Source organism: Colossoma macropomum, unplaced genomic scaffold, assembly GCF_904425465.1.
Source record: "Colossoma macropomum unplaced genomic scaffold, Colossoma_macropomum, whole genome shotgun sequence".
Classification (NCBI taxonomy): domain Eukaryota; kingdom Metazoa; phylum Chordata; class Actinopteri; order Characiformes; family Serrasalmidae; genus Colossoma; species Colossoma macropomum.
This window is the reverse complement of record NW_023494805.1, coordinates 28,418,485-28,438,312: the sequence shown is the minus strand read 5'-3', so window position 1 is coordinate 28,438,312 and position 19,828 is coordinate 28,418,485. Positions and strand designations below refer to the sequence as shown.

Sequence of the window (19,828 nt, the reverse complement as noted above, 5' to 3'; positions counted from 1 at the left end):
TGTGTGTGTGTGTGTGTGTGTGTGTACTCAGTCACTATTTATTATTCTGTAACTACTATCAGACTAATATGTATGTTATCGGAGTGAATCAAAGTGTGCACCCACTTTCAGACATGGGGTTTAAGGGGTTATTTAGCTATCGGTGAAACACCTCAGCTGTTACTGTAAGTGCCTATGACTTTGCCTTAAACGAAGTGTGTCACCTAATGTTCCATATTTAAAAACTGCACACCCTCACTAACCCTGGCACACATAGACCAGTGAAGCGCTTAATCTCCAACTCAATCTATCTCTCTCCCCATCACACAAACATCACACGTACATATACGTATACACGCCGACTCTTCTCTTTATCCTAACGCCTGAAGGAGGGAAAAAGCAGTCAAGCTTAAGAAAACAATTCCCCGCCCCATCCTCAAGGTCAACCCATAGACGATCTACTATGCGAATATGCAGAGAGAGAGAGAGAGAAAGAGAGAGAGAGAGAGAGAGATTTGCTAGATGGAGTGGATGTAACATGCATATAGTGCATTCCACACCATTGCGGTGGTGTGTAAAAGGATTATTGTTGCTTCCACTACAAAGCACACCAAGGTCATTCAAACAGATGTGTGGCATACGCTCTGTTACGCAACAAACACTTATTCAGTCTCAGCTATACAGCACAGATCCATTGGTGCAAAACATGCCAAAACAAGCCAACCTGTCACACTGTCCCAAATTACTAGTCTTTAAATGCCCTCAGCTCCTGCTAGATTCATCCTCTCCTCAAGAGAATGTGTTATCCACCAGGTCTGGAATTTTACTGCTCGATGATGATGATGCCTTTTCAGTCTCTGCTAGATAATGGTTAGCTTGCCTCATCAAGCAATTTGTCATATAAAAGTGTTCTCTCTGTATGTCATTTCTCACAGTGGCTTCATCTTTGGCTTTCTGCTAAAAACTGTGATACAATACACGTTAATTATAAGGAGGATGATTATGGTTATGATTTGTCCCTCAAAGGAATGCTCGAGTAAATAATAGGAAAATAATTTGTACACCGTGCCTGTTTTAGCCGAGATAAGCATGAGAAAATGTTTACGTGGTGGAAATTGGTAAAGCGTAGGAAAACAATCAATTTTAATGCAAGAGGCCAAACAGCTGGAGGACACATGCTGTTAAAATAATAATCACAATTATACATTTTGCAAGACTTGAAACAGGCTAAGATGTAAGGTTGTGGAGCCAGAATGGGCAAACTTCTTTTTCTCAGTGTATTATGGTGGAAATCTTTTGTGAAGCAGGGACCAGTCTCATGAAGTACATTCAGCCAAGACAAGGCTCCTGATTAAGCTGCAGCTACAAGAAATCAAACAAATACCAACCATAAACATCACAAAGAAGATAAAAAGTGACACGAAAAGGACTGGAGGGGTCCATCTCCATCAGAAAGTTGCCAGTGGTTGGTCAGAAGTTTGCCCTGATTGGGACAACAGCTGTTTACAATCAAACAAGATCAAACTTAGAGTTAAGTAAGAATTCTTGCTTTGAGAGACAGGCCTCTTCTGACCCTCATACACACACACAGACACACACACACACACTCAAACATGAATTCACATTAAAGGGGTACTTCAAAAATGCTAACACTGCAAACAATTAGAGGACGCTAGTGGGGTCCTGTCAGCATTATGCAAATTTCATCATGCTAACATGTCCCCAGGTTTTCCTTCATTCCTAGCCAGGTTAGCCACTGCTTAGTATGTCTCATAATTGGAGATGAAAGCTGGATACAACAACTCAGCGGTCTGATACCCAGGGGACATTTCCAGGCTACTGGTTGTACTAGTGCACAGCTCAGCCTCTTTGCTTTCCAGTCCCAGGACAGTTTGTTGAAGGTTGCATAGTTTTTGACTGAATACTCTAACCAGCAAAAGTTGTCTTTCTGTTTTGCTTCTAAATTCTGTTACACCCATGAGAACGTTTATTTATTTATTTTGTGTTGTTGAATTATTTCAACTACTCACTATTCAAAGAAACGCAAGTATCTCTAAAATAGTAGCTTTTCAGCAGAGAAAAACAGTCTTCTCTTTCAATAAGTTTAAGCAAAGAGATTTTATTCCAACTGATTTTTCAACATTTATATTGGTCCATTCGTCAAACATGGAGAACAGTGGCCAGGTTCAAATGATGTAGAAAATCGAGAAAAAAATAGAAATTTGCTTCACATGTAGGCCTGCTAACTAAAACAGCACTGGTTGCACCAAACAGCCACCTGAACACTCAACACACACTAGTGTGGAATTGTGGGGATTAAAACAGGCTGTGAGCTCTGATGGAAGTTAGAAAATCAACTCTTTCTGATCTTACTGATCTACATCCAGCATTCTTAGCCCTAATCCCGAGCTTAGGTAATGTTAAGAATCATCAAACTGACCAGAGCAGAGCACACAGACAAAAGGGGCAAACTGTAGCCACAGCCTTGAGAGTAAAGATGTTGTCTGTTTGTTGGCTGTAATGGATTGGATCAGGCTGGAATTGCTCCCAGCACTCTTGAGCCACATAATCAAGCTGCAGAATGCTGATTACCCAGATACAAGCAGCAGAACAGAATAAAAATGTGCCCAGTGTTGTTGAACACAGGATAAAGCTCAGTCAAACTGAGGTCTAAGGTTACACCATCAGTATTTTCCTTTGAGTATATGCATATGACAGCTATTTGCTGGATTCTGATGAATTTGTCACAAGAATCTAGACTGTCTGTACACCGAGAAAGAACAGATTAAATATCTGAAACCATTTCATGAAAATGTTGAAGTGATCACTGCAAGAAACAGGTCGAATAGATCTTTGTGAGACCTCAAGTATGAGCAAGGATGTAACAGTGAGGGTCATGGGCCAAGAACTTCATTTGCAAACAGGTTGCCCTCTTATGGTTAGTTCATGGAACTGCAATCTAGGAACAGTTGTGTACCTACAAAGCTCTCTTCAAATTCAACCTTTTTGAGAAAATTTTAAATTAGACCAACCACCATAAACTTAAGAAACATTAATATTTTAATCAAATGCCACCAATTAAAAATAGCATTTACACAGCTTTGCAAAAATACATCCAATGCACAACATGGATGGTACAATACTGAGGAGGAAAAAATATATAACTAATATTTACAGACATATGTATACATGGTTTAATAACATGGTTTAATATCAAATTTAAGAACATTATTCAAAGTCTTCTTCAACAACCTCGGAGAAGCTTCTGTAACACGTATTTTAGTCACACTGAGGTCACACGTTTCTTTTTTGGTTCAAAACCTCTCTAAAAAGTCCATTTACAATACTTCACACAAAATCTTAAAACATGCTCGTTTCACATACACAACAGAACAGACTTTTATTTTAAAACAGGAGTGATATACAATATTAAATACAAATATTTACATGGTTTATAGATTAAAGATTATTTCCTCTTCTGCTCACTTCAGAAACATCTCCAGCTTCTCCATGCTCACAGGAGGCATCAGAGCGACTTCAAAGAAAACCCTGCCAGAAAAACAAATTGGATATTTAAAAACAAGCGAAAAAGATCCAAAATGACATGTCAACTGTCATCTGGGGCACTGAAATATGAATGAACTGCTTCACTTGCAAAGAGCTGAAAAATTCCAGACATCTGCAAGGGGCAGAGAAAAGTTAATTATGAATGAAACTCAGTGAGGAAACGTCACTGAGGAACATCAAATCATGGTCACAGCCTTGTCAACTCAGTTTGAGAGGTTTTAAGATTTAAGAGGTTAACATACAAATTCCAAAGTCATTATCGAACATACTGCAAAGAATGATCATTAAAACTTTAAACTTTGTCTGAATAGACAAATAAATGTGCTTGTGGACACAAAACCTAAAGAACATAAGAAGCATAAACATCAAGCCCTAATTTTAGTGATAAACTGGTTGGCCTGCTTGTAGAAACACCCAGAACATTTATACATTTACAGCTGTACTTATGGCAAGTCATTTTATTGTTTAGTCTCCTTTTCCAGCAAGTTTCTAGTTACTTACTAGCTATGTCTTTATGCTCTGCTATGCTCTGTTTTAATCATGTCAAAGACACATGATGCCTAGGCAGGCCCGATCCCCTCTTTTTATATATATATATATATATATATATATATATATATATATATATATATATATATATATATATATATATATATATATATATAAACAAGTCTTTTATTGTGTATTGGTTGATACTTTAATCTGAACTGATATTTGTATTTTCAAAAGATCACAGGCACAAGGTCAATCACTTTAACTCTGCCCATTACTTTAATACTTCACTTTATTTTTAATGTATGCATATTGTGACCGTGATAGTGATTTTTCTTGGCCTATTTTTTTAAATTACCATTTTATAGCATTTAACACTGACCTATGATGCAAAAATCTAACTGATGGATCCTACTTCTAACAAATTCAGCCATTTTCACACATGCACCTTTACACAGAAGTTTGATGATAATTAAACAGGAAAGTGCTTTACCTGCATGAGACCTTGTACAAATACCACAAAATTACTGTGAGGGCTCATGCATGAACAGAAGCCGACATATTACTAGGAAAGACAATGACTTCTTGATTATGGCTGGTGAAATGCCTTGTTTCTGTGATGCTTTTGTTGCCACAGTTGAGTTTTCAGCTTTCGTAAGTGAAAAACATGATGGTGCTGTATTATGTGTATGATTGTGGAGGCATTTGAGATAAACAGCAAAAATCTGCCCCTCAAGTATGCATGGCTGATACAGCACAGAAGTGAAGCAGCATGGCCGGCCAAGTGTAGCATTTCTGTGAAGCTTCTGATTTTATAGTCGCATTTTCAGTTTTTGCATGTGAAAAACTTGGCAGAAACATTTTGTACATGATTCAGGATCAAAGAACCTGTTAGGCATTCATACTGAAGACATCTCATCCTGTTTAACAGGGCCTGCATAGCCAAAGTGAATGTATGCCTCAATGGTAAAATACCATTTAAGGGCTGCAAGTGTGAATGACACAAATCCTCAACATTAATGGTATGCTGGTAACAGACCAGGTTTAAAGTGTAAATATGGGCCACAGCTCTGCAGAGTTTAGTGTTGTACCTTATAAAACACAAGGGATGCACCAATACAGGACATTTTGTTGCTTACACTCAACATTTTTCTGTTCACTTATGTGCTGAGGCTAATACATAAACATTTATTAAATGTAGAAATTGGAGCTACATCTACCTGGATTAGTCACATTTGTTTGTGTTAGGCTACAAAGACTATGAATAAACGGCAAACAGCAGCCCAGTGTCACCTCTTTCATAACACAAACACATCATCAAATATCTGTTTCAATTATCAGTCTGAATTATCAGTCAAATCTTAGTCAAATCTGCCCCAATGCTGTTAATTTTCTATGCAATTATGTGCCAATACCGATGATTCTGATATCACTGTGCATCCATATTAAACAGACCTAATTCAACTCATCAGCTAATTAGCAAGACTTTTGTGAGATTCACAGTGTAAAACGAGGGAAAACACTCATCTTTTCAGTTGTGGCCCTCTAACAACTTTGTTGTATTTTAAGAAAGGTTTTGCAATCTTTAGTGCAGGTTTTTTATTAACAGCTCTGCATTTTATACCAATTTACAGCAGTATTTTGCTGAAATTGCTTTGCGTAGATGGATAGAATTTAGACACGCTTTGAATAAAATGGGCTCAAACATGACAATGTGTTGCATCAGATTTGCATTGTCACATTTCCACCTTATTTCAGCACATAGTGTTGGAAATCACCATGCTAAAAGAGAGCTATAATCAGCATAGCTTTCAGCTACATTCTGCTGTAAGGACTATGACAGACAGTAGTCTACCACAATGATGGAACAGATTATTGATGCTGAGCAGCCTAATGCACATCCACATATAAAGGAAAAAGTGTGCAGTAATTGCATCTCTCATATTCTGGATGGTGGGGTAGTTACGGATAATGACGATTAATAATCGTCTACTAGTCTACTAAATGTTACATTAATGACAATATACACACACACACACACAATGGACTACAACTGGCCTCACTGCTGACAAGTCAAGAACAGAAAAGTAACTTTTGCAGAAATCGGAAATGTTCCCCTCCATCCCTTTTGTTTCTAATGAGATAACTGAGAGGTGAGAGGACACATTCTCTCTCACACAGTGTGTGTTTACGAAAAGATGACAAAAGAAGTAGTGCAAGCTGTAAAGGACAAACAAAACCCACTGACAAGTTTATAATGGGTTTATAAGCATAACCTGGACTGCAGGTATTCCATTTAATTACTTACACACAAGCTATTCAAACAGTTTAGTGTCAACTACTCAGGTCATGTAGATGGTATTTATATAGTCTGAAAAAGTGTTTACTTGTTAACACATACTATTTTAACAGCTTCACGCCCTGACGGCATAAGAACTGCCTCCACAGCCTTACACAATGCCAAAGAATGAGACAGCAAGACAGATTTTAGAAAGACTAATAGGAAACTAACAAAATATTCACTTACAGTTCTGCAATTGTTTCTGTGAAATGGTCTGGTAAAGAACTGGGCACATCTTAAAACTCACCTATTTTATAAGTATAAATAAGCTCATGAGCAAACACTAACCAATTGTCTACAAAGCGAACACACAAATACTTGCAGTATTTAAACAGTGGCACCTCGAATGATCAACCAAGCACTCAAGTACCTGAATGCCTGTGTGCATCTGTAGCTGAAACATATGAAAAACTGAGAACACAATTTCATTCTTCTTAATTTCATTTTAACTCTTTGACCTCAGTGCACAACTAATTAACTAGCTGACACCTCAACTGCCAAGTAGTTAAGTAGTTAAAAAAGTGTTATACAGTTCAGTTCACAGTCCGTATCAACTAGCTGATGTTTACATCCTACTAAATGATGTTTAAATGTTAAGTGTTACTAAAACACAATTACGTTCTGTTTTAGAAACAGTTTATGGGCCCAATCGGTATGAAAAAGCTCCTTTGAGACATTAAGGCCTAGCTGATGAAAACACTGACATCACTGAGCAGGCTTACTTGTGGGAGTACTTGCTCCGGACGGTGGCGAGCTTGCTGTCGGGGGGGCTGCTCAGCATGTGCTGGAGTTTTCGGGCCACGGGCGCCAGATCTTCTGCACTGTAGCCCGAATGGAACTGCAGGCATGGGTTCTGAATGGGAGAGCAAGTTTTGTGATATTACCAAACAATTTTTGTTGCCATCAAACAGTCTTTGCCATTTTGCTACTACACATAACATAAGCTTTGTTCACAAATACTAAGGATGCAGCAATCATGCCTTTTTGGGCCAATTTCGATGGCCTTTTACCTTTATTTTTACATTTTTAATTGACTTTTTTGCAGGCTAAATGAACACACTGATATGAAAATTATATATGAATATGTATGCTCCTCTGAACACTCTGAAGGGCACGTGCATTTGAAATAAGCATTATGCTCGTGGGCACAAAAGCTGCTTTCTACATGAAATACTGCCATTTAATGAAACTCTCACAATATATAAATAAACAAGACACTCAAAAACACAATAGAAAATGTCAGTACAGGCTGTGCTAGGAGGTGGTGGTGATGACTAAAGAGGAATAAAAAACTCAGGACTTCTATATGGAAGAGTGGTGCATTATATGAATTACACACTAAACTATAAATTATATATTGTTAAAATGCCACCTGTAATTTCAAGTTATTTTAGCAGCCAAAGTAGCAACAACAACAACAACAACAATCAATCAATCAATCAATCAATCAATCAATGTGGTCCTGGCTTTATGTACACATTATGTACATTATAAAATCACAACACAGATTGGCAGAATTAATCTGAATAAACTGGCCGATTGCCAATCACAAGCTGGCTGATTCCAAATCCAACAAGGAAAAAAGAGAGAGGTTAGTCTGTGAGCGCTCGTGTATGTATGAGCTAATTATCTTTTGGTGCTGATCTGGTCCTTTCACCTCTACTTCAAATCTGAAAGCTCACAGCACACAAGCAATTTACTAAAGAAAAATACAAACCACACACACACACACACACACACACACACACACACACACACACAACATTTAGCAGTCCACCACTTTCATTCACTAAACTGTCACAGCTGCTGCCGTAAGAAAAGAAGAAGCAGCTAAACAGTCATTGACTGGGTGCCCTGCATGTGTGTCTCAGTGCTAGAGGAATCTGAAATTACCATACATTACAGCTTCATGATAGTTAATATAAACAACTTTTCATTAGGGTCAGACTAATTCAGTTCTACATCAGTACACAGTGCCTCCCAGCAGAGACTGCTGATTAACACCAAACACCACCATTCTGTGGGAATACAACAGCAGCATAAACAGTTTGTATAGCATTAAGGTGCATGCTTTGAGTAAGAGAACTGAGATGTGATAGTCTGAAAGGTGCTGAAAGAGCACAAACAAACTCACCCATCCCCCCAGGTCCTTGGTAACCAGAGCTATGAGCAGGCAAGCAGAGGCCAGCAGAGACGCTCGGACTGGGACGAACTGCATCTCCAGCAGACTGAGCTCACAGATGAACCGGGCCAGAGTCAACGTGTCCATGCCGGCATTAACACACTACACACAGGAGAAGCACGTACACCATTCAGTAACATGGTAATTTCCAACAGCTACTGCAAAGCCAGCTTACAGTCCCAGAGGAAGACAGAAGACTTCCTTCTGAGGACAGAGGACAAACACCAGAGACGTTCAGGAGTCGCTTCATGCGAGTTCCAGTTAAGTTTCTCACATCTGGGGTGTGAACACAAGTCAAAGTCTTCAGAAAAGAATTGTAGTTTAGTCTTGTTATTAGCTGCGGGCACAGCATTATATAAATAAAAATCCTTAGTAAAAGACTTTCAGTCTAGAAAAGGACTGAAGAGGTTTGTTTGTAAAGAGACTATGCAAGCTAGAAAGCATAATAGCTAATCCAGCTCAAGTTTTGCATCATCAGTAACTTAAAAAAACACTGACTAGACTAGTTGACATTAGTTAACTCAGCTGTTGTTTTTTGCTATTAAAATTAGCTACTTCTATAATTAGCTACTGCTGTTCATACTGTGACTGTTACCTATTGTTAACTACTATGTTTGCTATTATGAGTAGCTACTGTTGGCTATTGTTTTAATTAGCCACTGTTGTTTGTACAGCAACTATGCTAGCTAATAATATCTAGCATAATATCTTGTGCAGCTCAAGTTTCAGTTATGCTAAACATACAGTAGAAGACTTTGAATAGACTTTTGAAAGACTAAAGTCTGACACACTCTCACATCTAGAGACAATGTCTCAGGGTTTTTAGTCACAGACTGATTTTGCAAAGACTGGGAATCTTGCAGCGTCACTATTTACAAGACCGCAACTAGATTTTTGAGATTATTTCCCATCATGCACCCGGTGAAACTTGACAAGAAGAGAAACCCTTTCCTTCTCCACTCTGTAGTAGTACAAATGGGAAGATACCTTAGCTTATACCTTGGTGTAAAGATCTGGGATATTGTATATTCTGACAGATCATCACCCAGAATTTTTAAATGAACCTGTAAAATGTGCAGTTACTTTTTTTACTTAACAAAGATTTCACACAACAAAACATGCAGCGATTCAGCACTGTTGACTGGATATTATGAACTAAACCATAAAAAAAAGAAACAAACAAAATAAACAAATGTAACAGAAAGCATCATTTTTAAAAGTCCTTTGAGCATTTCCTTACATTACTTCAGGCACTCACGCATGCGCTCGCTCTCAGCGTCAAGACGAGAAAAAGACTAACAAACACGTACACTACATGATAGAGGTGATGTGAACTCTAGCAAGACTCTCATGATTTTATTCCGATACTGGAAATTTGAAAAGTCGTTTGGTGTAAGGTCGGCATTAGTTTTAAAGCAATGTGATCTGTAAGTTTTTTTTCTGTAAACTTTGGCTAGATTAGCTGACAATTCAGCTAAATTAGCTATTGCGTCAGCCAACATACTTGCTAGCCAAACCCCTTCCAAGTATTTTTTCCTCTTGGTTTTAAATACCTAATTTTTTGCATGTAGCACTTCATTCTGTCCATCAAAATGAAAAACTGTCTACAGTGAAAGCCATTATTTCAGCCCATACTGAATCTGCCATTTGTTGCCGCTGCTAGCAAATGCTACTGCAGTAATGACTGCTTGTCAGTTTTGCTACGGTCATGCACAAAGTCACACAAGTAAGGTTGGGAATGAAAGGTTTTGTGCATTCACAAAGTACCACTATGCAGGAGTTAGGGATTTAGAGAAATATGTAACTGTATGCTTTACAGGAGGACGTGCAGCGGTGCACACACACACCATATTTTAGTGTGTTCTTATTCTCCATACTCAGTAATGCTACTTCTTTCAGTTTTAACAAAATATGTTACATAGCGCTGCCTTAAAGGAGCAGTGTGTAACATTTAGCCCCATCTAGCAGCGAAGTTTCAGGCTGCAACCAACTGAATACCGTGCCCTCACCCCTCCCTTTCCAAGCATGTCGTAGAACCTACCGTGGACGTCATGTTTTCTGCCATCGCCCATCCTGATTTTATTTTGCTTCTTCATGTTTTTGCTTCTTTGACGATGAGGATTGACCCACCATTGTTTTTTTTGTGCTAAATAATAAGTATGATCCTATATTTGTGAATAATTTGGGTTCTCAAACTTATCACAACACAAAATGATTAGTCAGCACCAGTAGCAGCTTCAATTAAAAAACATGAAAGGCACTCTCTACAACCAGTGTTTGGTTTGTTTGTTATGGGCTACTGCAGAAACATGGCAGTGCAACATGTCTGAAGAGGATCCGCTCCAATGTAGATACTCCTTTGATATGAAGGGCTCATTCTAAGCTAACGAAAACACAATGATTCGTAGGTACAGGTGATTATACACTAATGAAAAGAGTTTTGTTGACTATATTCCATTTCTGCCAAAAGATCCCCCTAAATCTAACACTCTGCTCCTTTAACGTTGATGGTCCTAATTTAATCTGCTTTGTTCGTGTTTTTCCTCTGGCTGAACTTTCACAAGTCTTAAGTCAAGTCTGAGTTGAGTAACGAGTCAGTTAAGGGTAAGTGCAAGTCTGTCAACAACTCTTCTCATCCATCATCCCTCCTTATCCGGACACCAAGATCTTTACAAGCACTGCTCTACTCCAACTCTGCTCTCTCTCTCACCTTAGTTTGCATCACTTTTTCAAACAGCTGTTTTGAGCAGCGAGAACGGAGCCTTACTTTTTTGAATGGGAAGTCATCCATATGAAAAAAAAACTGCTTCATATGAAGACATTTGCTTTTCATATTTCCACTCATAGATGAGTAACACATGTCAAAACTGGGAAACGGCTGTATTCAGTCAGAAAAACAGTTTTATTCATTTACTGAATGCATTACCCATTCACTTGCATATTGTCAATGAGGAAGCTGTTGAATCTCATTTCATTAGGAGGATGTGACTGTGTATAGGTTTTAACATACGCCTACATCAACTACATAACTGGGCTCTGTCACCAAGACTCAAATTCGACTCCCAGTGATGCCACAGTCATCTGTGGGTGGGAGTTTGTGAGAGTACAGCTGGCTGTGCTGTTATTGTGTGGGAAGAATGACTTCGTTCCTCTCTCACTGTGAATACGCAGCATTGCTAGTTAATCAAGGGTGTCTGTTAGGTCATGAATGCAAAATGCAGCAGTGTGTTCAGCCTTTCTGTGAGCAATCGCCTACACGTGTCATGGAGAAAGCATGTCAGCCCTTGACCTCACAGAAGAGTGGGCTAGAAATCTGCTTTGACTAAAATTTGGAGAACTCCAAGTAAAATAGTTGAAAAATGTCCAGTGAAGAATGAGACCAATGCTGTAACTGCAGCCATGCAGTGTTAAGAAGCTTTCACATTATTGTGGGTTTTGAGCCTGCCTTGGCAATTTACTTGAATGGAGACATTTCTTTTTGGCCTAGGTTGAGATGTGCAGCACGCAAACCCGCAGAAGCACAAAGAGAAATTTTTATACTGTTGATCCAGCAGTGCACTGACCTTGAAAAGAGCAGTCAATCACAGCCTGTTGCCATTTCAACATAAAGAATATTGCAAAAAACGTAGTCTGTATTTCAGGTTTTCTTGAATCATACAGTCTTTAGTTAAAACATATCAGAACCACACAGTGTTTGGGATGCACACTCACTAGTCATCTTATATCTACTCAGTGTTCATCAGGTCAACTTTACCATGTGGGCACACTTTGTAGTTCTGATACTGAAAATTGTAGCCCTCTGTTTCTCTGCATTATTTGTCAGTGCTCCCTTTACTTTGTTTATCAATGGTATTTGGGTATTGGATCATTCTCAGTGCTAAGCAGACCTGATCAAATGGACAGTGAGCCCATGTAGCAGGTAGGTGTACCTAATATAAACTGTCCAGACAGTGTAAGATCGAGTCTCTTATGGGTCATCTAAAGTGCTGGAACAGTTTAATCTTGCTTCTGTACAAAGTGGCGTGCCCGCAAATTTTCTGAAATAAAGCAAATGCTACTTTACAGGTTTATGCTGTTTACTCAGAGACTGAACCATCTTCAAAACACAGACTCAACAGTCACTGTCTCACAATCCAGCTGACACACAGTACGAGCTACATGCTAATACTACAAATACGCAACTCTAGCTGTGTGTTATAAAAGGCTGAGCCTGCTCCCCATTTATTTTTAGATCTGTTTACTCACCTTGGCGTAGCGCCGTAGAAAGCGATAGGCAACAGGAATGTTGATGTCAAAGTTCAGCGCCTGCAGAATATTTGCTTCCATGGTGATGAGCTGTGAGCGTTTGTATGCATCATCGCAGATATACAGGAAGTCGTCAACACAAGGGGGGAGCCGTTCCTGAAAAAGAAAAAGAAAAAAAAGCCCACATCCAAATTTAATACCCAACAAGCACCAAATGCATGTAGATTTTCCATTAGGTAAGTGCATTTCAGAAGTCTACCATCCACTCTGGTGACCAAAAAGAACAGCCTTAATGTCTCCAAGGGAATCATTGAGATTTAACCTTTTCCCCTCCTACTCTGTCAAAAGATTCTGCTACTGTATTTTCGACTGACCCAAACATTATGATAGAAGCTGGTTGCAATGCAACGCTCTGAAGGCGTGAAGCGATTGGTACCACCATTGGCAGAAAGAAAGGTTACAACCAGTAAAAGAGGTCAGTACTTCTGTTGAAGAAAAGATTTTGGCAAAAGGTAGTGGTTCAACAATATAGGCATTGAAAGACGGTTTGGATGGTTGTTGTAAAAGTGCTGAGTAATGTTAGTTTATTTATTCATTTGTTATGTAACTAATTCTAACATTTGTAGCATGTAAGCTGATAGAATCAGTGTTTATGCTTTTTTTTTTATTTTCACTCGTGAAGAACATGCAGCTTTACTTAACTCGGCATATAAATCTGTGTAACTATAGACACTGTTGTATTGATTTGACATTACAATCAGTGTTACTCACTCAGTAAACATAGCCAGCAAGTAAGATGGCTAATCAGTCAATTAAGCCACTTTAGGCTCACATTTTCATAGCTGCAAAAAAATGAATAAAAAAAAAGCTACATTTAAATCATTAAATCACAATTATGTATAACAATTAATGGTCAGCTAAAATTCCATGGTGACAGCCTTATACATGCCATTGGAACGACTGCCTGTTTAAAAGCAAACAAACAAATTACATTTTAAAAGGTTGGTGAAGGATTTATCACCTACCAGACCACTCTGCAGGTGAGCAAAAAAGTTAATTTCAGATACATGGGCACAATTTTCCAATATTCAACGCATGGGTTTTGGCAAACATGACATGATAATGATATTTAAACATAAAAAAAAAAGACTAAATCTGTTTCAAGAACTCCTACAATCAGAATACTTGAATAATTTAACAGATTGGTAGTATCCAGTATTTGCATCTTCATAGATATATAACTACACAACTCAGGCAAGATGGGCTAGGCTGCCAAAAATTGCTAAAGTGAAATCACTTCATTTTAAGCACGTCTGTAAACCAAACCGATTTTGGTTCTTTTACTGACTTATGAAAAACAGAAATGAATAAAATGCTGCAGTAAAATCACTTGGCACATGTAAACATAATAGATTACAGCATATCTTCTAACATATGTTTATTACTCTATTTTGCTTTTATTGTACTATTTAATTTAAATGTACTATTTTATAGCGTTGTGACTACAACTTGAAATTGCTCCAACATGTTCAGTAGCCAGCTTTTGTTGCTCAGCTTTCAACTGGATGTTACCGGATTTAAGCCAGAAGCCATTTATGCTTGTCCGTGTTTAGATGAAAGCCGGCTAGTTTGAATACAACAAAACGCTGACAATGTGGACAAGTTTTCATTTTCCTTTTTAACATAGTTCCACACTGAGGATATTCAGACCACAATGTTCATCTCTGGAAATGTACCTCAATGCTGAAAGTTATGGATTATGTCAGTTTATGATATCTCTGTGATGGTGACTAAAGTAAGGAGGGACACTAAGGAAAAGGATCTGGCTTAGCATAGCTGATACCAGATCCATTAATCAATCAATAAATAAACATTGTGCATTTGTGCGTCTCTCACCTCAAACTTGCAGGCAAGCAGCATGGCCGTGGAGCCAATGAGCTGTAAAGATTCTCTGCTGGCCTGAACCACAGCCAGGTAATGATCTGTCATCTTCACTGCCAGGTAAAGTGTCTCATGATTCAACTCAAAATTCTCCTGTAGAAAAAGGAAAAAAGAGAAAGAGACAGAAAGAGAGAGACATCAGCAGGATTTCCATTTAAATGTTGCATAAATTTCAAGCAAATTTCAGTCATTAAAAGAACTGTCCCCAGTGTACACATTGGAAGAACATAAACTTTTATTAGCTTTTGGTAGAGCAGTTTTCACAGCCCTCTGTCAATTGTACATAGCTGTAGCCCCAACAGTTCAGAGATGCCAGGTAGACCAGAGAGCGGTCCCTTTGATAAGGGTTGAAGTTACTCTTCCACTTCTCCGTTGCCCACCCCCAGGAATATCACTGCAGCAAACAGTACTCATAGGATACAGAGCCAAACACATGATTTTCATTCACGCTAAATCACTGCTTGCTCACGACTTCCATGACTGTTTCTCCTTTTCTCTTTTATCAATACACCAACTTCTCCATCTCATCAATCTTTTGGAGATTTTCCATACAGGTTTTTAGTGAGCATTTTTGATTTTATGAAGGAAAACAGTGGATGGAAAACCCATAACTAAAGGCAGATCAAACTTTCAGTTTGCACTTCTCTCAAATGTACTACAGTATGTTGGTCTGACTGATTTTCAACAGTTTAATACCCAGCACAGCATCACCCCACTCGAGAACAGATCAACATTATACCCACACATCACAGTAGTACAACATCCAGCACTAACCTGCACCTCTACAAGCCAGTCCACTAGAATAGCCCTCATGCTCTGGTTCAGATTTGGCTGTCTGTCCATGTAGTCATGCAATACAAACTTCTCCTGGAAAAGACAATGATTGGTTAGCTTTCAGACACACAATACATACAAGATAAGCTGATGTTTGTTTTGCACCCCACAAAAAAACCCTTGGGTTCATTTAAAAAACATAAAAACATAAATTTTATTCTAAATTTGTTGTTGAGTTCACTACTTTCATAGGATTAACTTCACAAATCACATACCCAAATGCCTGCAGTGCACTTGGACTTCTCGTACATCAGGTTGGCAAGTTGTGTTCATCTATGCCCACTTACACAAATTCACTTTTTATAAATCACTACTTACACGTAAATTTGCACATACGATTAATTTACGATTAAATGTTTGTGTATGAATGCTTGTTATTTGACATAACAAAAATAATTATTCGACAGCTGTAGCCCTGCATGTAAGAGTACTAACACTACTGACCCCAGTGTCAGCAGTTACTTTCTCAAATGAGAAAATAAGATCAATACAATAACTTACTTCTCTGTTCTTTAGGTAGTCAAAAATGTCTTTGGCATATTCTGGTGTCTGTGTGCAGTCATTTGAAGGATCAGAGTCAATGTCAAACTCTGGGGGTATCTGGAAAAAAAATGTAAATAAGATTCAGATATTCGTAAATCTACAATTTGTAATCCCTCTGAATTTCTCAGACAATTACAAAAGGTCCTTGAAAAGACCTTGTCCCTGGCCTTACCTGTGGAGGTAGCAAATGTGGGGGAAGGGGGGCTTTGGGAAAGGGCTCCTCCGGTTTCTCTGCCGGGGATGCTTCCTTCTGCGCCTCCTCAGACTGACCCTCAGAAGTGACCGAGGCCAACCTGGAGACAAAGTCAAAGATTAGGCCCCAGACTCTCTGGGAGGAACACAGTAAATGAAGTAAATCACTGCTACACAGGACACATAGAAAAAAAAATAAAAAGGTGTCCATGTAATTTAATAAACTAAAGAGGAAGTCAGACAATTACTTATTTAGGTTGGCCTCATTCTTGGCAGCCACTGAGGTGGTCTTCTGTACCTTCTTGACTGGACCTTTCTTCTTGATAGGATTGCTAATCTCAATCTTGTGAGCCTTAAGTGCAAAGACAACTTTGGGTTACAATGTTCACATTAACACAGTTTTTCCAAAGGCAAGTTGATTATAACCAAGACCCTTGCTTAAAACACTGCTTCATCTATAGGCAGCACAACACAAAGAAAACAGGCAACAACAAACAAGTGTTCAAATGGTGTTAGACCACAGTTAATGCGCCCATCATGATGATTAACATATGAATGCACCTCTGCAGGAAACCCAGGTTCACCAGGATCCACCTCAAGACAGTGCTTATGTACAATGGGTACTTGTGTCAGTGATTAAAAGAGAAAAAGGAAAACAGATACCAAACCACCCACAAATTGTGATATTTCCCCTTGTACTAGCTGAAACTGCTGTGTTAGAGTCCATATGAGCAACCTTGTACAAATTATATAGTTCATTATTGTAAAAATGATTGAAGAGGTTCAAATGTCTGTAAAACTCAAAGACACCCTTGGTTTTAACCCCTTAACAATCCAGGTTTACTTTATACAAAGGCATATTATTCAGTAACTACAGGGACTTCAATGAAAACTAATGGATTCCTAGGTAATAAAACTTTGGGCCCGTCGGTCAGCCCATGGCTTGTTAAGGGGTTAAACAAACAAGTATTATAGTGAACTGGCACACAATCGGCACTTACGCTCCTTACACTGTCCTCATCAGCATCAAACTGAAGAGTCAAAAAACACTGAGACACAGCCTAGTCAAGCAGATGAAGACAAGTGAGGCATGCATACAGTGCACACTGGCAAAGGGTTTACATTAGACTATCAGACTTACATTGGTGATGTCGATAAACGCAGTCCTCTTCCTAGGAGCCCCTTGAGGAGGAGATGTAGATCGCTTGACCTGAGAGCCATCCTCCTGGAACACAGGCAGGTTTTAGGGTGTTTAAATGTGTTTTATCATCGCTGGAGAAAATGATGTTTCTACTGTAATAAAGAATGCTTGCTTACCTGATTCTCTGAGCTCTTAACATGCAGCTTTGGGATCTTGCTGACCGTTGGTTTCTTTCCTCTCGAAAATGGCATTTTCTTTCTTTACGTCTTCCTCCTGATAATGAAATGACAGACCTTAGTTAACAATCAACTTGATTTATTATGCCAGTTCTCTGGATTTTTGGAGAAAGATTAGCATATTTTAACTTAAAAGTTAAGACATCTGCAGCCATGGACATGCAGGCAACATCTTGGCAGCAGACAAAAAGCCAGAGAAAAATATATTAGAAATATATTTGAATATTTTATCAACTTTGACTCACATATAGTATAACTATTCTGTGTGACTCATCTCAACCCAATCCTAGTTGCATAACATTTAACTACGTTAGTAAAACGCAAGACCTTTATTGCACGCCTCAGAAACATTTCAGTGACCATGAGTAAGAGACATGGTGCTTTTCTGATTCGTCTCCGGAACTTATTACAGTTATTGCTTATGTTAAGCTTTTCCTTTCTCTTAAGGGGGACCTGTGAGAATAAAAATCATTAAATAAAAAAAAAAGGTCATTCTGTAATACAATACTGAGACATGCTTTAACGTTATTTCCTCTGAAACAAAGAAAAGCTGATCTTAAGAAAGTCAGTTTTCCTACAGCAGGAATGTCTCACCAGCTGATAGCCTGCCTGAGTTAAACAACCAACCTGGCCATGCTTCCTCAACTAGGGCCACTCATAACAAGCGACTCAAAACAAACGTTGGTAGCTAACGAACTCAAACCATTCGCTACAAATCAGCACCCGGTTAACTTATATCCAGCGCAGAGCTAAACACAGGCTGCATTAAACGGCACATATTTACACACAAAACAAAGAACAGCGTCTTGTTCGCCAGCTTCTTATTCGAACTCTCTCGTTCCACCTTAAATGGTGCAGCAGCTACGTTCTGCTGCAGGCGCCAGAAGTAACTGCCGCACCATTTAAGGTGGAACGGGAGAATTCAAACAAGAAGCTGGCGAATAAGAAGCCAACTTCAGCCTCGTGAATTAAGACTTACATCCACCCAAACTCAGTCAGTAACGCTGGCCTGGCTAACAGCGGCGAGCTAAGTTAGCTAAGTTAGCTCCACTACAGAGGAAGGAAGAAAGTTCAGCCGTGTCGTTGTTGTAAACGGAAAAGCTAAGACAACACAAAGAGTCGAAGACTTACCGCCGACCAATGAAAACACACTCGATATATGACTTCTGTACTTAAAGAGCTCTAACAGTCCGTGAACATGAACACAGATCCCAAACTAAGTATTTATATCCACAAAAACGTTGTTAGAAGCCTCCTCGCTGTAACGCAGTACACACTCACCAGCGTGCATCCAAAAACCGCACACATCCGCTGATTGGACGAGAGCTGCAACCAGTGAACCAATCAGTGCCAGGCTAGGATGCCGTTGCTAGGGGCGGGGTTAATGGAATTTTCAAAAGCCCTAGTAACCAATAGAAAAAAACGCCGTGTCTGTCACTCACCGCTTTCCTACTGGAGGCCCTGTGTGTTATTATTATTATCATCAGACACAAAATGTGCTTTACAAAATGATTGATTACACAACTGTGCGTCATTTGTGTTCCACTGATATTACATTTATAAAATATGTATGTAAAGCAAATTAAAATTCATTTGCATTTTTAAAACCTTTGTGCATGTTTCAGGTAAATAACTTAAATTAACTATATACATAAAACTCTTAGAAAACAGTATTTTTGCATGTCCCAGTCCACTATAACTGCAGTTTACCTTGAAAGTCACATGTTCAACATGTAGTTGTTCATCCAAATTTCCCAAAGATCATGGGAAGAAGAAAAGTTTGTTCTCTCATTCTCACATTTCTTTAATTTACATGATATCGCGATGCTGACTGATGAGGTCACTTTAACAGTACAAGCCTGTTATCCAAATTATACACTAACAGTAAATAAAATACTTGAAAACATGCAAGAAAATGATTAGAGTGTCCTTAATGTACTAATAACATTAGCACGGATGACAGTTAACCATATTTTGTGCATTTGGTGATTTGATGCAAAAAAATTCAACCCTGTTCCTTTTAACCTTGTTAATCATATAAGCCACTGTCAGTAAACGCATAAAAAAGAAAGGAGGGTGTTTTTGAAACAAACAAAAAAGTAAAAACATGAATAACAGAAAAGAAAAGACACTAC

At 38.6% G+C, this 19,828-nt stretch overlaps 1 protein-coding gene across 1 annotated transcript; it reads right to left on the bottom strand.

The window, feature by feature from the left end:
* Nucleotides 1–2,900: 2,900 nt before the first annotated feature.
* Nucleotides 2,901–18,991, bottom strand: ccnb3 (cyclin B3). The gene is made up of 12 exons (XM_036597777.1): nucleotides 18,825–18,991; nucleotides 17,634–17,730; nucleotides 17,458–17,541; nucleotides 16,565–16,668; nucleotides 16,297–16,417; nucleotides 16,083–16,181; nucleotides 15,522–15,614; nucleotides 14,703–14,840; nucleotides 12,807–12,962; nucleotides 8,514–8,663; nucleotides 7,102–7,232; nucleotides 2,901–3,528 (listed from the first exon to the last, which is right to left on the bottom strand). The coding sequence occupies exons 2-12, from the start codon at nucleotides 17,706–17,708 to the stop codon at nucleotides 3,462–3,464; spliced, it is 1,218 nt and encodes a 405-aa protein (XP_036453670.1). The 5' UTR covers nucleotides 17,709–17,730; nucleotides 18,825–18,991; the 3' UTR covers nucleotides 2,901–3,461.
* Between the last annotated feature and the right edge of the window lie 837 nt (nucleotides 18,992–19,828).

Coding starts and splice junctions, on each gene's coding strand:
- ccnb3 (XM_036597777.1), bottom strand. CDS start 17,708: ATGCCATTTTCGAGAGGAAAGAAACCAACGGTCAGCAAGATCCCAAAG. Junction 7,233..8,513: donor CCAAGGACCTGGGGGGATGG/GTGAGTTTGTTT, acceptor TCTCCCATTCAG/AACCCATGCCTGCAGTTCCA. Junction 3,529..7,101: donor CGGAGCAAGTACTCCCACAA/GTAAGCCTGCTC, acceptor TTTTTCTGGCAG/GGTTTTCTTTGAAGTCGCTC.